Source organism: Centropristis striata, chromosome 15, assembly GCF_030273125.1.
Source record: "Centropristis striata isolate RG_2023a ecotype Rhode Island chromosome 15, C.striata_1.0, whole genome shotgun sequence".
Lineage (NCBI taxonomy): Eukaryota > Metazoa > Chordata > Actinopteri > Perciformes > Serranidae > Centropristis > Centropristis striata.
The window spans coordinates 788,353-805,009 of NC_081531.1; the positions used below are offsets into that span (position 1 = coordinate 788,353).

The window sequence follows — 16,657 nt, forward strand, 5'->3', positions numbered from 1 at the left end:
CCCAGCCACAACGTCCAGCTCCTCCTGGGGGACCCCGAGGAGTTCCCAGGCCAGGAGAGAGATATAATCCCGCCACCGTGTTCTGGGTCTTCCCCGGGGCCTCCTATCAGTTGGACGTGCCCAGAACACCTCTAACGGGAAGCCCAGGAGGATCCTTACCAGATGCCCAAACCACCTCAGCTGACTCCTTTCGACGCGAAGGAGCAGCGGCTCTACTCCGAGCTCCCTCCGGATGTCTGAACTCCTCCCCCTATCTCTAAGGCTGAGCCCAGCCACCCTACGGAGGAAACTCATTTCAGCCGCTTGTATCCGCGATCTTGCTCTTTCGGTCACTACCCAAAGTTCATGACCATAGGTGAGGGTTGGAACGTAGATGGAGCGGTAAATCGAGAGCTTTGTCTTCCGGCTCAGCTCCTTCTTCACCACGACGGTCCGGTATAACGCCCGCATCACTGCTGACACCGCACCAAACCGCCTGTCCATGTGAACAAGACCCCGAGATACTTGAACTCCTTCACTTGAGGCAGTAACTCTCTCCCCACCCAGAGGGGGCAGTCCACCGTTTTCCGGCAGAGAACCATGGCCTCAGACTTGGACGTGCTAACTCTCATCCCAACGGCCCAAATGGCCAGGACGGAAGCCGCATTGTTCCTCCTGAATCTTAGGTTCGACAATCGGCCGGAGCCTCCTTTCCAGCACCCTGGAGTAGACTTTTCCGGGAAGGCTGAGAAGTGTGATTCCACTGTAATTGGAACACACCCTCCGGTCCCCCTTTTTGAAAATGGGAACCACCACCCCGGTCTGCCACTCCACTGGAACTGTCCCAGACCTCCACGCGACACTGAAGAGGCGTGTCAACCATGACAGCTCAACAGTGTCCGGAGCCTTCAGCATCTCAGGGCGAATCTCATCCAACCCTGGCTGCATTAACGCTCTCAGGCGGTTCTTTGCACTTAGAGGCTCAGCAAAACAGCTTCAATCAGATAGTGGAACCAATTTCATTGGAGCGTGCAAGGAGCTTGAGATGGACAAGACAGTGCAGAGGTACCTCAGAGAGCAGGGATGCAGCTGGGAATTCAACCCACTACATGCCTCTCACATGGGAGGCTCATGGGAGCGTATGATCGGCACTGACAGAAGAATCTTTGATTCCATGTTTCTACAGCTTAACACTCGCCTGACCCATGAAGTGCTTTGCACACTAATGGCCGAAGTCACTCCAATTGTAAATGAAAGACCACTCATACCTGTGTCGACAGACCCAGAAAAGCCCTTCATCCTCTCACCATCAATGCTCCTCACACAGAAGTTGGGAGTTCCACCTGGTGACTTCTCAGACAAGGATCTCTACACAAAGCAATGGAGACAAGTTCAGGCTCTTGCAAACCACTTCTGGAACCGCTGGAGTCGAGAATACTTACCTTCCTTGCAACCCAGTCAAAAGTGGACAGTGCCACGCAGAAACCTTCAAGTTGGAGATCTAGATCTGCTTAAGGAAAAGCAGACCGCCTGCAACTGCTGGCCCATGAACAAGGACACTGCCACATTCCCTGGACAGGATGGCCATTGAAGAAAGGTTGAAGTGAAGACAACCAACCAGGGCAGTGTGAAGACCTTTCTGAGGCCAATTGTAGAACTTGTTCTTCTTCTGCCAAAGGACTGAAGTAAAGACACATGTTTATTGATGGAGTTCTAAGTGACCTCACATAGGTCAGATGGGGAAATTACTTTAGATAATTTGTTGGTAACAAGAAGTGGATGAATACTTAAACAGATAATGAAGTTACAAAATAAATTTGTTAAACTTTACTTAATACTATATCACATCCTGTTTAGTCACTTCCTTTTGGATCAATTCCTATATAGTCACTTCCTGTTTGCATCTGCACATCCACTCTGAAGCATCATAGAGGCAATGCCATGAGTTGGATTTTGCATTTGACATGTTTATATATAAGCAGTAATATCATAAATTAATGTATTTGATAAACTAAGTTAAAAGCGTTTTCATTTACAATTATATACAAGCAGGCAGCAATGTGTATCATGTTTACAGCTGTGTTTGTTGTAATATTAAGTTAAAATAAGTTTGTTTCGCTTTATTTGCAGTTTTCACCAACATGTTAACGAAGAAGTGTGAAAGTAGATGGTCAAACTTACTACGAATTTGACTTTACTGGCAATGGTTTAACTTGGTGTTTAGTCAGAGTTGCAACACCCTGTACAAGAACACTACATCAACTGTGTCACACTTCAAAGCAATTTCTGTCTGGAATGACACAGAGGGCCACATCAGAGTCTATATTTCCAGTACGTCATTTCCAGGGAGTGGACTGTTGAACCAGCCTTGTTGCCCTGCAATGAACACAGCCCCTGCTTCCATCGGTTGCCTATTTACTTTTGTCCGTTTCTTCAGAAATTGGCACAGGAACGTGGCTGGACTGTTTCCTGGTAGGAGGGACAGCAACTGTGACATCACACAGCTGGGCTGTCAGCTCCTGTAGGAAGGCTCTGTGAGTCATCAATCAATCAATCAATATCAATATCCTTTATTTAACCAGGTAAAAAATTCATTGAGATTAAAATCTCTTTTTCAAGAATGACCTGGCCAAGAAGGCAGCACCATGATACATTAAGAACAATCAACCACAATTCTCATACACCACATTCAACATCAATTAAAGTACATACAAGATCAGGGACAAGACTATATGAAGATTGAAATGAGTACAGTTAAAAATGAAATAAATAAGCTGGTGACAGATGAATGAATAAACCCGGTCGTTATCAGAAAAAAGTTTTACAAACAATTGCATTGACCAAGAGAACTATCTTCTCTGTCCTTCAGGATTCCTTTGAATTCTCCCAAGGTGACCAGCTCAGACAGCTTCAGCTGCTTTTGCATAATGTTCCAGGCAGAAGGCGCAGCATATTTAAAGGCCTTTTTCCCTAACTCAGTTCTAGCTCTGGGTACCAACATCTGTAACACATCCCTAGAACGCAAACCATAGCTACATTTGTTTGTGGACATGTAAACACATAGATATGAAGGGACCAGCCCAATAAGACACTTGTAAACAAAAAACCACCAGTGCGAGAGTCTGCGTACAGATAGTGATGGACATTTTGCAGTGGCATACAGGGTACAATGGTGGACACGATTTCCACAGCCAGTTAAAAATCGCAGAGCACAGTGGTAGACGGTATCCAATTTCTTGAGGTACTGGTCAGGGGCGTTTATGTACAGCAGGTCACCGTAATCTAACAACGGTAAAAAGGTCGCAGTGAACAAACGTGTCCTGGCCTGATAATGAGAAGCATGATTTTTTTCTAAAAAAGAAACCTAATTTAATTTTTAATTTGGAGACCAGTTTTTCAATATGAAATTTAAAAGACAATTTTTCATCAATAATGAAACCCAGGTATTTGTACGAATTGACCCTTTCAATTTCAGTCCCATGACTAGTTATAAGCTTTGGCAAAACTTTTGGTAGAGGTTTTCCATTTGAAAAAAAGCATTAATTTAGTTTTATCTGTATTTAAAACTAATTTCAATTTTGTCAGCTGTGACTGCAGAACGTCCAAAGCAGACTGCAGGAAATGAAAAGTGTCTGCCACTGACGGGGATGAACAATAAATAATAGTGTCATCTGCATAAAAATGACAGGCAGCATTGGTTATTGTGTCACAAAGATTGTTTACATAAATAGAGAACAACAATGGCCCTAATATGGAACCATGGGGCACGCCCTTTGACACAGGGAGGGAGGAGGACGAGGACCCAGCAAACTGGACACATTGCGTTCTTACTGACAAATAATTAGAAAACCAGTGTACAGCCTGCCTAGATAAACCAATTTTGAGTAGCCTATCTACCAAGGTGGCATGGTCTACAGTATCAAATGCCTTGGAAAGATCAATAAAAACAGCAGCACAATACTTTTTACAATCCAATGATTCAATTATATCATTAACAACTTTTAATGTTGCAGTAATTGTGCTGTGTCATTTTCTAAAACCTGACTGGTGTTGGGATAAAATATTATTCACGTCTAAAAAGTCTTTCAGTTGGTCACTGACACATTTTTCAAGGACTTTAGCTAAAACACATAGTTTGGAGATAGGCCTGTAATTGTTTAAAACTGTAGGATCACCTCCTTTCAACAAAGGCAGGACATAGGCAGATTTCCAAATGTTAGGAATCTCATTATTAGAAAATGTCAAATTAAAAATATGGGTAAGAGGTTCTGCTATGAAGTCTACAGCCAACTTCAAAAATAATGGCTCAAGCTTGTCAGGACCTGCAGATTTAGCAGGGTCCAAATGCTTTAGGGCTCTATGGACCTCAATTACGTCCAGTGGAACAATATTAAAAGATTGAACAAAATCATTATTTGGGAGTGGAGATGGAGAAGTATTCTGCATATTATTAGAGTCCGGTTGTAAGGACTCAGGTTGAGAACCGGAGGAGACAAAATGTTCATTGAAGCAATTAAGAATTTCTAATTTATCAGTCAGCCTTCATGAATCCTTTACAATACATGTTGGTAGGTCGTTTGTGGCCACATGTCCAAAAGAAGATTTGATGGTTTTCCAGAATTTTTTAGGATCATTTAAGTCGCTAGTGGTTTTTGAGAGGTAGTATTCAGATTTAAGCTGTTTGACAAGAGAGGTAAAGCGGTTTCGCAGCTGTCTGAAAATCAGCCAGTCAGCCTGAGAGTTGGATTTTCTGGCCTTAGCCCAGGCAATATCCCTTTCTTGTTGTAGACTAGACAGCTGAGAGGAAAACCAAGGATTGTCTCGACCTTTAACTCGAAATTTGCGGAAAGGGGCATGTTTATTAATAATATTGATGAAAGCATCATGAAAGTATTTCCATGCCAGTTCTACATCATTAAAAAGAGAGATCCTGGACCAATCAAAGTCCCACAGATTATGATGAAAAGCTTGCTCACAAAAATGTTTTAAATCTCGTTTAAAAATAATTTGTGACCTTGATTTTGGGAGCTTGGCTTACCTCACTACCGCTATAGCACAATGGTCACTCATATCATTAGCAAAATCGCATCATCGGCTGCTGCTGCTTTGCTGTGCAGAGCTCCTTGTGAAGGAGGTAGCTGTTTGTAGCTGCAGTGTCCAATAAATGATAAAATAATGTCCAGAGCCAGCGCATGGTCTTGTAGTGAACAGAATAGTATCGGATCAGCTGATCTGACAAGTCCGCACCTCCCATGTATTTTATTGTATGCTGACAGGTGTTGGGCATGGTATTGATTTTGTCACCCAGCCACTGGGCTGAGTTTTTATTCTCTTATTTACAGTGTTCCCAGAAAATGCAGGGTGCATAGTGGAGCAGACAGCTACCTCACCTGTGTCTATCCACTTCACAAAAATAAGTGGGTTGTGGCGGATCCACCTGATGCAGCCTCTTGGTTCCTTTATTTCAATGCATTGGTTTGTGTGTGGGGACAGTCTTAATCTATTGTCTCTGTAAGTGCCACATGCCCCGATGTTGAGCCTTTACAGATCCAAGAAGAGTTTCGGACTGGTGTTAAAATTGTCCACAAACAAATGATAGCCAGCACCCAGGTGACCAGGCTTTATCAGGGACATTACAAAGCAAGTCCCACACCTGAGGCCAACTCTGATTTTCCAGTGTATACTGAAAAATCCACAGTGTAGCCATTGCTGCTGTCAGCTAACACAAAAAGCTTGAAGCCCCACTTTGTTGGTTTAGCTTTCATGTATTGTGTCATGCCTGTGTGCGCTTTTGTAGCCACCATCCTCTTATCAATTGAAATGTCTCTCCTGGGGTGGTAAAAGGCGGCTGTGGCTCGGTTGGTAGAATCGGTTGGCCCCCAACCGAAGGGTTGGTGGTTCGATCCCTGACTGTCGCAGCCTATATGCCGAAGTATCCTTGAGCAAGATACTGAACCCCAAAATTGCTCCCGATGCTGTGTTCATCGGTGTGTGAATGAATTCCCAATGGTGGCAGGTGGGACTGTTTAGGGTAGCCTCTGCCACCAGTATGAATGTGTGTGTGAAAGGGTGAATGAGCGCAGTCGTGTGTAGTGTAAAGCGCTTTGAGTGGTCGCAAAGCGACTAGAAAAGCGCTATATAAGTGCAGGTCCATTTACCATTACCATTTTAAAGGCAGTACAGGCATTTTTAATGTTGTCAGGAAGGGGCTTCAGGCGGAAGAGGTGGTCATAATCAGTTGTTCCCTCCTTTCTATCATTCTCAATATCTTGTTCAGGATCCCTCATGTGAATGTTCCATGAGATGATCCTATATTTGTTACGTGTCATGACTTTGCCTGGAAAAGATTGGCTGAAAATTGTGTTTTCTATTGTTTTTTCCCCAATAGTCCTGGATGCTGCCTAATTTTACAAGTGCAAAGAAGGATGTGATTCCTATGTACTTGAACAATTCAGTGACATTGAGGTCAGTCCTTGCATATCCTTTACCCTTGGCAATGTTTTATGCATCCTGTTTTCTGGTGTCATTGCAAATGGTTTGAGCTGTCGCATTACTGAGAAACAGCTTGTTTTGTCCATCCAGGCAAGGTGAAAAATGTATGACGTCTTACTGCGTATTCTGTGTGGCAAACACCCGTCCCTCACTTGTGTCCGACAGTAACATATTAATCAAAATGCAGAACATCTTTGCTTACGTATGCAGTATCTGTTCAGCGAGAAACAGCACAATGTTCAGATCTTTTCCCATTCTTTTTTCGATATGACCCGCCGCTGCCTGACGCTAATTGTACACTCAGTGCTCCTGCTCTGTTACACGTCACAATTTCTCCTCCCACTTCATTCTGCAAAGCCGGACTGCACTATGAATGCCCTAAGGCGAAAAGCCCACACTGATCTTTACAGCAATATAGCGGGACTTCTGCAGGAACGCACTATGAAAGGGCCTAAAGACTTCATATAAAGTAACAAGATGATCGCTTCCTAAAGCTGAAGCCAAAGCTTCTTCAGCACCTCCTAGTGGCTGCCTGCAGTCTGTTAGTATATGGGATATGGATCAAACTAAAAAAAAATAGGTTAATCTTGAATGAATTCTTACTGGCAAGGATTTCAGATGTGTTTTTTTTTATTTTACTGATGGTTGTTCAAGAGTTTTATGATGCTATAACACAGGGGTGTAACATCATGTTGGACAGCTGTTGTTGACTTTGGATTGGTCAAGTGGTTGTTTTGGAGGGACCTCGATGCCACAGCTTCACCAGCCGACCACTACTGCAACTACCACAGAATTCAAACAACAATGGTAGAGGAGGAGTTACATTACATCACCAGTTACTGATATGTAACTCATGTTTAAATGTGATGTTATCACATGAATCGGGTGTTATGACTGAGCTCATAACCCTGCAGATAAGTGCTGCCTGCATTTTAACAGAGACTGCCTCTAACCGATCACCTGTGATAACTGTTTGTATTTTGTCTCTGAATTTAACAGACACCCTTCAGATGGATGGATGGGACAATGATGGATCTTAACTGTTATAGGAACAGAAATTTAACAACATTAACTGTGCTTTCATGCTCCAATGACATTAACAGGTGAACAAGTAAATATGTATTGAATGCTTTTGTCAGATGTCATATGAAAATCAGAGTCAGACCAACAGCACTGTTGGAATGCAGTATCAGGGGTTACTTGCATTGGTGTTGTTTTCCTTTGTAACTACAGTACCATGCTGTGTGTTTCTCTTCATTAATGGGACCATGTTATTCACCTTGAGGAGTAAAACTGTGTTCTATGAGACTTCACGTTATATTCTTCTGTTTAACCTCCTTTTTGCAGACACTGTACAGATGGCTCTGGGTCAGTTATTTTACATGCTGTCTTCTTGCAGAATATGGTTGACATATCCTGTATGTGGTGTTCTCACTATGCTTGCCTATCTCACAAATGTAATCTCTCCTCTCACACTGGTGGTGATGTCTATGGAGAGATTTGTGGCTGTGTGCTACCCACTGAGGCACTCTACCATCATCACCATCAGAAACACAGAATTAGCTATCTTTGTGATTTGGACCATCAGTTCACTAAATGTTCTCAATAGAGTTATTTTACTTTTAGATTTTCCATTTGAAGACCTAGAGAGCCTGCAGATGAAAGATTTTTGTGCCACAGAAACTATGTTGCTCGGCCCAATGTCTGGTGTTTATGTTGCAGCCTTTACTTATTTTCTGTTTGTTTCAGCTGGTGTGGTAGTCACTTCCTCCTATATTGGTGTGATAATAGCAGCCAGGTCAGCTTCCACAGACAAAGCTTCAACCCAAAAGGCTCGTAACACACTGCTGTTACATCTGGTGCAGCTGGGCCTCAGTCTGTCTTCAACAATATTCAACCCACTGGTTATGGCTATCTATAAAGTCTTAGACAGGATAGCATTTCTGCAAATACAAGTATTTCTTTATGTGTTTATTATCATTTTACCAAAATGCCTAAGTTCTCTCATCTATGGAATCAGAGACCAGACCATCAGACCGATCCTCGTTTACAATCTTTGCTGTCAGTGGAGAGGCTCACTTTCCCACCCAGTTGTCCCGGCCAAGGCAAAGATCTGAATACTTATTACTTCATAGATGCATTATATTTTCAACAAAATATGTTAATTTTCATAAAAACTTAAATTAACTCTCTGCAGTGTTGCCCTTTCAGCCGGATTTGATGAATACTGTCTATTTGTTGTTTTGCAACATGTGTGAAGTAAATCTATAATTCACAGATCAGCAGTAACATAGCAGCCACTAGTGAGGAGGGAAAGTGTCACCAAAGCCACAGGATGAACATGAATAAAGTTATGAGACCTCTATTACTGTTCAAGATGTATGAGCTTTAAATATATGATAATGTGTGAGGAGAAAAAATACTAATTTGATACAAAAAAAAGTTAAGTTTTTGTAATTTACAAATGGCATAATCCACTAAAAGCTTCAAAGTAAAGATACAATACAATAGAAAAAAATCCTAAACTAATAGATGTGTAAACACCAGACTGCATCAGAGAATGTGCTCAGAGATGTCAGGAGCTTATTCAGTTTCAGTGTATTTTTTAAGAATGGAGAATATTTGAACAGAATACCCACACTAATGATTATTCTCAGATGTGATTGTATTTTCTGCAAACTCGCAATGACATTGTGGAAAATAACTAAAATACCAATCAAAAGATTAAAATGTCGATATGAGTGTTGCCTATTTAAACTTCTATACCTTGAACACAGTTTTTCAAAAGTTCTAGAAAAACAATTTCTATAACTATAACTAAAATAGTACAATGTTAAAGGGTTCTTTAAATTGTAGGTTAGTAACTTTTGTAGGTGCCATCAGGGCATGGATTATGATGCATCATGATGTCTCTGGGCTTTAAAGGTTTTCAATGAGTTAATTCTCATGGACAGTTCTTCCATCCGGCTTTTTCTACAGAGATCAAAGTTGGGGAAGGTACTATATCTTGGCCTCAATGGACAACAAATCTATATTGAGATCATTTATGTAGATGTCCTAAGCTGCAAGTTCGTGAATCAAGTCTGTAAGATGTCAAAAGTGTTCTCTTGAATGTCAAATTTAGCTGCATTCATTGCTGAAGAAATTTGATTTTGATTTAATTTTTACAGAGTAGAGAAACCCGATGGTCAGGTTGTCGAGGCCCTAATGTCTTCATCAGTTCCATTATGGGACCAGAAACTGTTATTATTGAATCAACACAAGTGCCTTTCTCTCATTTGGAAGTGTTTGTTGGGATCACTATGCCTCAAACCTGAGCGACACTTATATGGGTCTCACAGTTCAAACGTGTGTTAAGATGGCTATTGGAATTTATTATTAATTATAAAAAATAAATATTAATGATATAAAATATTATGATTTGATTTCCTCTAAATCACCTCTAGATGGACCACCATTCTGTTTATCAGAGGGAAGACAGCCAATTTAACCAAATCAGTCTCATAATGTTACTAAACCATCAGTTTGAAGGTCTAATTATAATCAACTTAATAGTTATAATTCAATTCCCATATCAATTTTCAGTAAAGGTTGAAGTAATCTGGAGTTGTTTCTATAGAAGAGGTAGTATCACTCATTAAAATGGACAGCATGTGCATTCCAAAAATCATTCATTCATGACAAAAGCATAACAAAAGCATCGTACACAATATCTAATCAAAGCTGTCTATAAACAGGTCTGAATATATACCGTCTCCTCCAAGAATTGCCACCTTATCGTGGTGGAGGGGTTTGTGTGGTTCAGTGATCCTGGGAGCTGTGTTGTCGGGAGCAATAGCTCCTGGTAGGGTCTCCCAAGGTAGACTAAGAGTGATTCATAGACCCTTATGAAACAGGACCATAAACATCGGAGTACCTCGCCCGGCACGGGTAAATAGGGAGGCCCCTCCTGGAGCCAGACCCGGGAGGGGAGCACGCAGGCTAGCGTCTGGTGGCCGGGCCTTCGTCCATGGGGCTTGGCCGGTCTCAGCCCGAAGAAATCAAGTGGACCGGCCGACCTGTGGGCCCATCACCCGCAGAGTCAGGCATAAGGGTTGGGTGTGCAGAGAGTCAGGGGGCAGGCAAAGGACGGGACCTGGGTGTGCTGACCTCCGGCTCCAGTGGCTAGCTCTGGGGACATGGAATGTCACCTTGCTGCTGGGGAAGGAGCCCAAGCTTGTGTGGGAGGTGGATCGTTACCAACTAAAGATAGTTGGGCTCACCTCCACACATAGTGTGGGCTCTGGAACCAAACACCTGGAGAGAGGCTGGACTCTCTCCTTTTCCGGAGTTGCTCAGGGTGAGAGGCGCCGGGCGGGTCTGGAGATACTCACAAGCCCCCGGCTGAGCACCGCTGTGTTGGAGTTCTCCCCAAGGAATGAGAGGGGGTCACCAGTAAGGCCCTTTTTATAATAATGATGCTCCGGCATGAGACATCCTATAACTGTAAGAGATAAAATACATTATTAGGGCCCACCATGCAAGGTATCATTTATTGGTAAAGAGGCATCCTAAAATCCCTACAACTATGAAAGTGCTCTGTGATGCCTTCAGAGGTATTTATAGAGGCGTAAAATTGGTGGGACTGTTGGAAGCGGGACCAATATGAATCGTCTATCCCGGCAAGGTGTGAAATGTGACTTATGGTGTGACGTCTAACCACATATTGTTTTTGTGACAAACAACAGTCCCTCACTCGACTCCGACAGTAACCGAAACATTTAAATCAAGATGCAGAACATCTTTGCCTAAAATGCAGATCTGTTCGGCAAGAAACAGCAGGACGTTCAGTTATTCTGCCATCATTGTTTTGAAATCAACCGCCGCTGTGGGCACGGATATCCCGCCTTTACAGGTTTACTATGAACGCCCTGAAACGATAAGCCCACACAGATCTTTACAGCAATATAGGGGGAGTTTTTCAGGAACGCCCTACGAAAGGGGCTACAGATTGTATATTAAGTGACAAGATGATTGCTTCCTAAAGATGAAGCCAAAACATCTTCAGCACCTCCTAGTTGCTGACTGCAGTCTGTTAGTAGACGGGATATGGACCAAACTAAGACATTTAGGTTCATGTTAAAAGGAATTCTCACCAGCAAGGATTTCAGACATTTTAAGTAGAGTTTTTTTTAACTACGCTGATGGTTCTTCAAGTGTTCATATTTCTTTATTTTTTTAAAGTGAGTTTTATGATCCCAAAACACGGGAGTGTAACATCATATTGGACAGCTGTTGTTGACCTCTGATTGGTCAAGTTGGTTTTTTGGAGAGACCTTGAACCACATCTTCAGCAGACGATCAGTACTGTAACTACCATGGAATTAAAACACTAATGGTAGAGGAGGAGTTACATTACATCACCAATGTTACTCATGTTTAAATGTGATGTTATCACATGAACCGGGTGTTATGACTGAGCTCATAACCCTGCAGACAAGCGCTGCTTGCATTTAAACAGACACTGCCTCTAACCACCTGTGATAACTTTTGTTATTTTGCGTTTGAATTAACCAGACACCCTGGATCTTAACTGTTATAGGAACGATATTGAACAAAATTAACTGCGGCAAATATTGTTGATTTATGTAATGCTTCTGTCAGATGTCACATGCAAATCAGTCTCAGATCAACAGCACGGTTGGACTGCAGTATCAGGGGTACTTTGCACAAGTATTGTTTTCAGTTTTGTCTACAGTGTCATGCTGTGTGTTTCTCTTCATTAATGTGACCATGTTATTCACCTTGAGGAGTAAAACTGTGTTCCGTGAGACTTCACGTTATGTTCTTCTGTTTAACCTCCTTTTTGCAGACACTGTACAGATGGCTCTGAGTCAGTTATTATACCTACTGGCTGCTTGTAGTATATTGTTGACATATCCTGTATGTGGTGTTCTCACTATGCTTGCCAATCTCATTAATGAAATCTCTCCTCTCACACTGGTGGTGATGTCTATGGAGAGATTTGTGGCTGTGTGCTACCCACTGAGGCACTCTACCATCATCACCATCAGAAACACAAAATTATCTATCTTTGTGGTTTGGACCTTTAATTCCCTAAATGTTCTCACGAGAGTTATTTTACTTTTAGATTTTCCATTTGAAGACCTAGAGAGCCTGCAGATGAAAGATTTTTGTGCCTTAAAAAAAATGTTGCTTGGCCCAATGTCTGTTGTTTATGATGAAGCCTCCACTTATTTTCTGTTTGTTTCAGCTGGTGTGGTAGTCACTTCTTCCTATATTGGTGTGATAATAGCAGCCAGGTCAGCTTCCACAGACAAAGCTTCAACCCAAAAGGCTCGTAACACACTGCTGTTACATCTGGTGCAGCTGGGCCTCAGTCTGTCTTCAACAATATTCAAACCACTGGTTATGGCTATATATAAAGTCTTAGACAGGATAACATTTGTGCACATACAAAGATTTCTTTATGTGTGTATTATCATCTTTCCAAGATGTCTGAGTTCTCTCATCTATGGAATCAGAGACCAGACCATCAGACCGATCCTCGTATACAATCTTTGCTGTCAGTGGAGAGGCTCACTTTCCCACCCAGTTGTCCCAGCCAAGGCAAAGATCTGAACACTTATTACTTCATCGATATATATTCGCCAAAATATGTTCATAAAAAAAGTAATTTAAGAATATGATGCATACAATTCATTTGTTGTTTTGCAACATGGCTGAGCTAAATCTCTAATTCACAAATCAGCAGTAACATAGCAGCCACTAGTGAGAAGGGAAAGTGTAACAAAAGCCACAGGATGAACATGAATAAAGTTATGAGAACTATATTACTGTTCAAGATGTTTGAGCTTTAAATATATGATAATGTGTGAGGAGAAGAAATATTCATTTGATACAAAAACAAGTGCAGTTTTTGTAATTTACAAGTGGCATAATCCACTAAAAGCTTCAAATTAAAGATACAATACAATAGAAAAAACAACAACTAATAGATGTGTGTTAACACTAGACTACATCAGAGGATGTTCTCAGAGATGTCAGGAGCTTATTCAGTTTCAGTGTATTTGTTAAGAATGGAGAATATTTGAACAGAATACCCACACTAATGATTATTCTCAGATGTGATTGTATTTTCTGCAAACTAGCAAATGACATTTTGGAAAATAACTAAAATACCAATCAAAAGATTAAAATGTCGATATGAGTGTTGCATATTTAAACTTCTATACCTTGAACACAGTTTTTCAAAACTCCTAGAAAAACAATTTCTATAACTATAACTAAAATAGCACAATGTTAAAGGATGAATATGGGTCATTAAATTGTAGGTTAGTAACTTTTGTAGGTGCCATCAGGGCATGGATTATAATGCATTATGATGTCTCTGGGCTTTAAAGGTTTTCAATGAGTTAATTCTCATGGACAGTTCTTCCATCAGGCTTTTTCTACAGAGATCAAAGTTGGGGAAGGTACTATATCTTGGCCTCAATGGACAACAAATCTATATTGAGATCATTTACGTAGATGTCCTAAGCTGCTATACAAACTATTCAAAACACTCATCAGGCTTGTTTCCATCAAAGATTTGTGCATCATGCTGGCCGTTATTTACAAGTTAGTGAATCAAGTCTGTAAGCTGTCATAACTGTTCTATTGGATGTCAAATTTAGCTGCTGCATTGCTGAAAAAGTTTGATACTTTTACAGCGTAGAGAAACCCTATGGTCAGGTTGCCGAGGCCCTAATCTCTTCATCAGTTCCATTATGGGACCAGAAACTGTTGTTGGTTGAATCAACACAAGTGCCTTTCTCTCACGTGGAAGTGGTTGTTGGGATTACTATGCCTCAAACCTGAGCAACACTTATATGGGTCTCACAGTTCAAATGTGTGTTAAGATGGCTATTGGAATTTATTATTAATTATAAAAAATAAATATTAATGATATAAAATATTATGATTTGATTTCCTCTAAATCACCTCTAGATGGACCACCATTCTGTTTATCAGAGGGAAGACAGCCAATTTAACCAAATCAGTCTCATAATGTTACTAAACCATCAGTTTGAAGGTCTAATTATAATCAACTTAATAGTTATAATTCAATTCCCATATCAATTTTCAGTAAAGGTTGAAGTAATCTGGAGTTGTTTCTATAGAAGAGGTAGTATCACTCATTAAAATGGACAGCATGTGCATTCCAAAAATCAATCATTCATGACAAAAGCATAACAAAAGCATCGTACACAATATCTAATCAAAGCTGTCTATAAACAGGTCTGAATATATACCGTCTCCTCCAAGAATTGCCACCTTATCGTGGTGGAGGGGTTTGTGTGGTTCAGTGATCCTGGGAGCTGTGTTGTCGGGAGCAATAGCTCCTGGTAGGGTCTCCCAAGGTAGACTAAGAGTGATTCATAGACCCTTATGAAACAGGACCATAAACATCGGAGTACCTCGCCCGGCACGGGTAAATAGGGAGGCCCCTCCTGGAGCCAGACCCGGGAGGGGAGCACGCAGGCTAGCGTCTGGTGGCCGGGCCTTCGTCCATGGGGCTTGGCCGGTCTCAGCCCGAAGAAATCAAGTGGACCGGCCGACCTGTGGGCCCATCACCCGCAGAGTCAGGCATAAGGGTCAGGTGTGCAGAGAGTCAGGGGGCAGGCAAAGGACGGGACCTGGGTGTGCTGACCTCCGGCTCCAGTGGCTAGCTCTGGGGACATGGAATGTCACCTTGCTGGTGGGGAAGGAGCCCGAGCTTGTGTGGGAGGTGGATCGTTACCAACTCAAGATAGTTGGGCTCACCTCCACACATAGCGTGGGCTCTGGAACCAAACACCTGGAGAGAGGCTGGACTCTCTCCTTTTCCGGAGTTGCTCAGGGTGAGAGGCGCCGGGCGGGTCTGGAGATACTCACAAGCCCCCGGCTGAGCACCGCTGTGTTGGAGTTCTCCCCAAGGAATGAGAGGGGGTCACCAGTAAGGCCCTTTTTATAATAATGATGCTCCGGCATGAGACATCCTATAACTGTAAGAGATAAAATACATTATTAGGGCCCACCATGCAAGGTATCATTTATTGGTAAAGAGGCATCCTAAAATCCCTACAACTATGAAAGTGCTCTGTGATGCCTTCAGAGGTATTTATAGAGGCGTAAAATTGGTGGGACTGTTGGAAGCGGGACCAATATGAATCGTCTATCCCGGCAAGGTGTGAAATGTGACTTATGGTGTGACGTCTAACCACATATTGTTTTTGTGACAAACAACAGTCCCTCACTCGACTCCGACAGTAACCGAAACATGCAAATCAAGATGCAGAACATCTTTGCCTAAAATGCAGATCTGTTCGGCAAGAAACAGCAGGACGTTCAGTTATTCTGCCATCATTGTTTTGAAATCAACCGCCGCTGTGGGCACGGATATCCCGCCTTTACAGGTTTACTATGAACGCCCTGAAACGATAAGCCCACACAGATCTTTACAGAAATATAGGGGGAGTTTTTCAGGAACGCCCTACGAAAGGGGCTACAGATTGTATATTAAGTGACAAGATGATTGCTTCCTAAAGATGAAGCCAAAACATCTTCAGCACCTCCTAGTTGCTGACTGCAGTCTGTTAGTAGACGGGATATGGACCAAACTAAGACATTTAGGTTCATGTTAAAAGGAATTCTCACCAGCAAGGATTTCAGACATTTTAATTAGAGTTTTTTTTAACTACGCTGATGGTTCTTCAAGTGTTCATATTTCTTTATTTTTTTAAAGTGAGTTTTATGATCCCAAAACACGGGAGTGTAACATCATATTGGACAGCTGTTGTTGACCTCTGATTGGTCAAGTTGGTTTTTTGGAGAGACCTTGAACCACATCTTCAGCAGACGATCAGTACTGTAACTACCATGGAATTAAAACACTAATGGTAGAGGAGGAGTTACATTACATCACCAATGTTACTCATGTTTAAATGTGATGTTATCACATGAACCGGGTGTTATGACTGAGCTCATAACCCTGCAGACAAGCGCTGCTTGCATTTAAACAGACACTGCCTCTAACCACCTGTGATAACTTTTGTTATTTTGCGTTTGAATTAACCAGACACCCTGGATCTTAACTGTTATAGGAACGATATTGAACAAAATTAACTGCGGCAAATATTGTTGATTTATGTAATGCTTCTGTCAG

General features: G+C 41.8%; 1 protein-coding gene and 1 pseudogene across 1 annotated transcript; both read left to right on the plus strand.

Moving 5' to 3' along the window:
- Positions 1-7,610: 7,610 nt before the first annotated feature.
- LOC131986904 (odorant receptor 131-2-like) lies at positions 7,611-8,588 on the plus strand. Its single transcript, XM_059352045.1, has one exon. The coding sequence runs from the start codon at positions 7,611-7,613 to the stop codon at positions 8,586-8,588; it is 978 nt and encodes a 325-aa protein (XP_059208028.1).
- A 3,526-nt stretch (positions 8,589-12,114) lies between these two features.
- On the plus strand, positions 12,115-12,973 carry LOC131987044 (odorant receptor 131-2-like; annotated as a pseudogene).
- Positions 12,974-16,657: the final 3,684 nt, after the last annotated feature.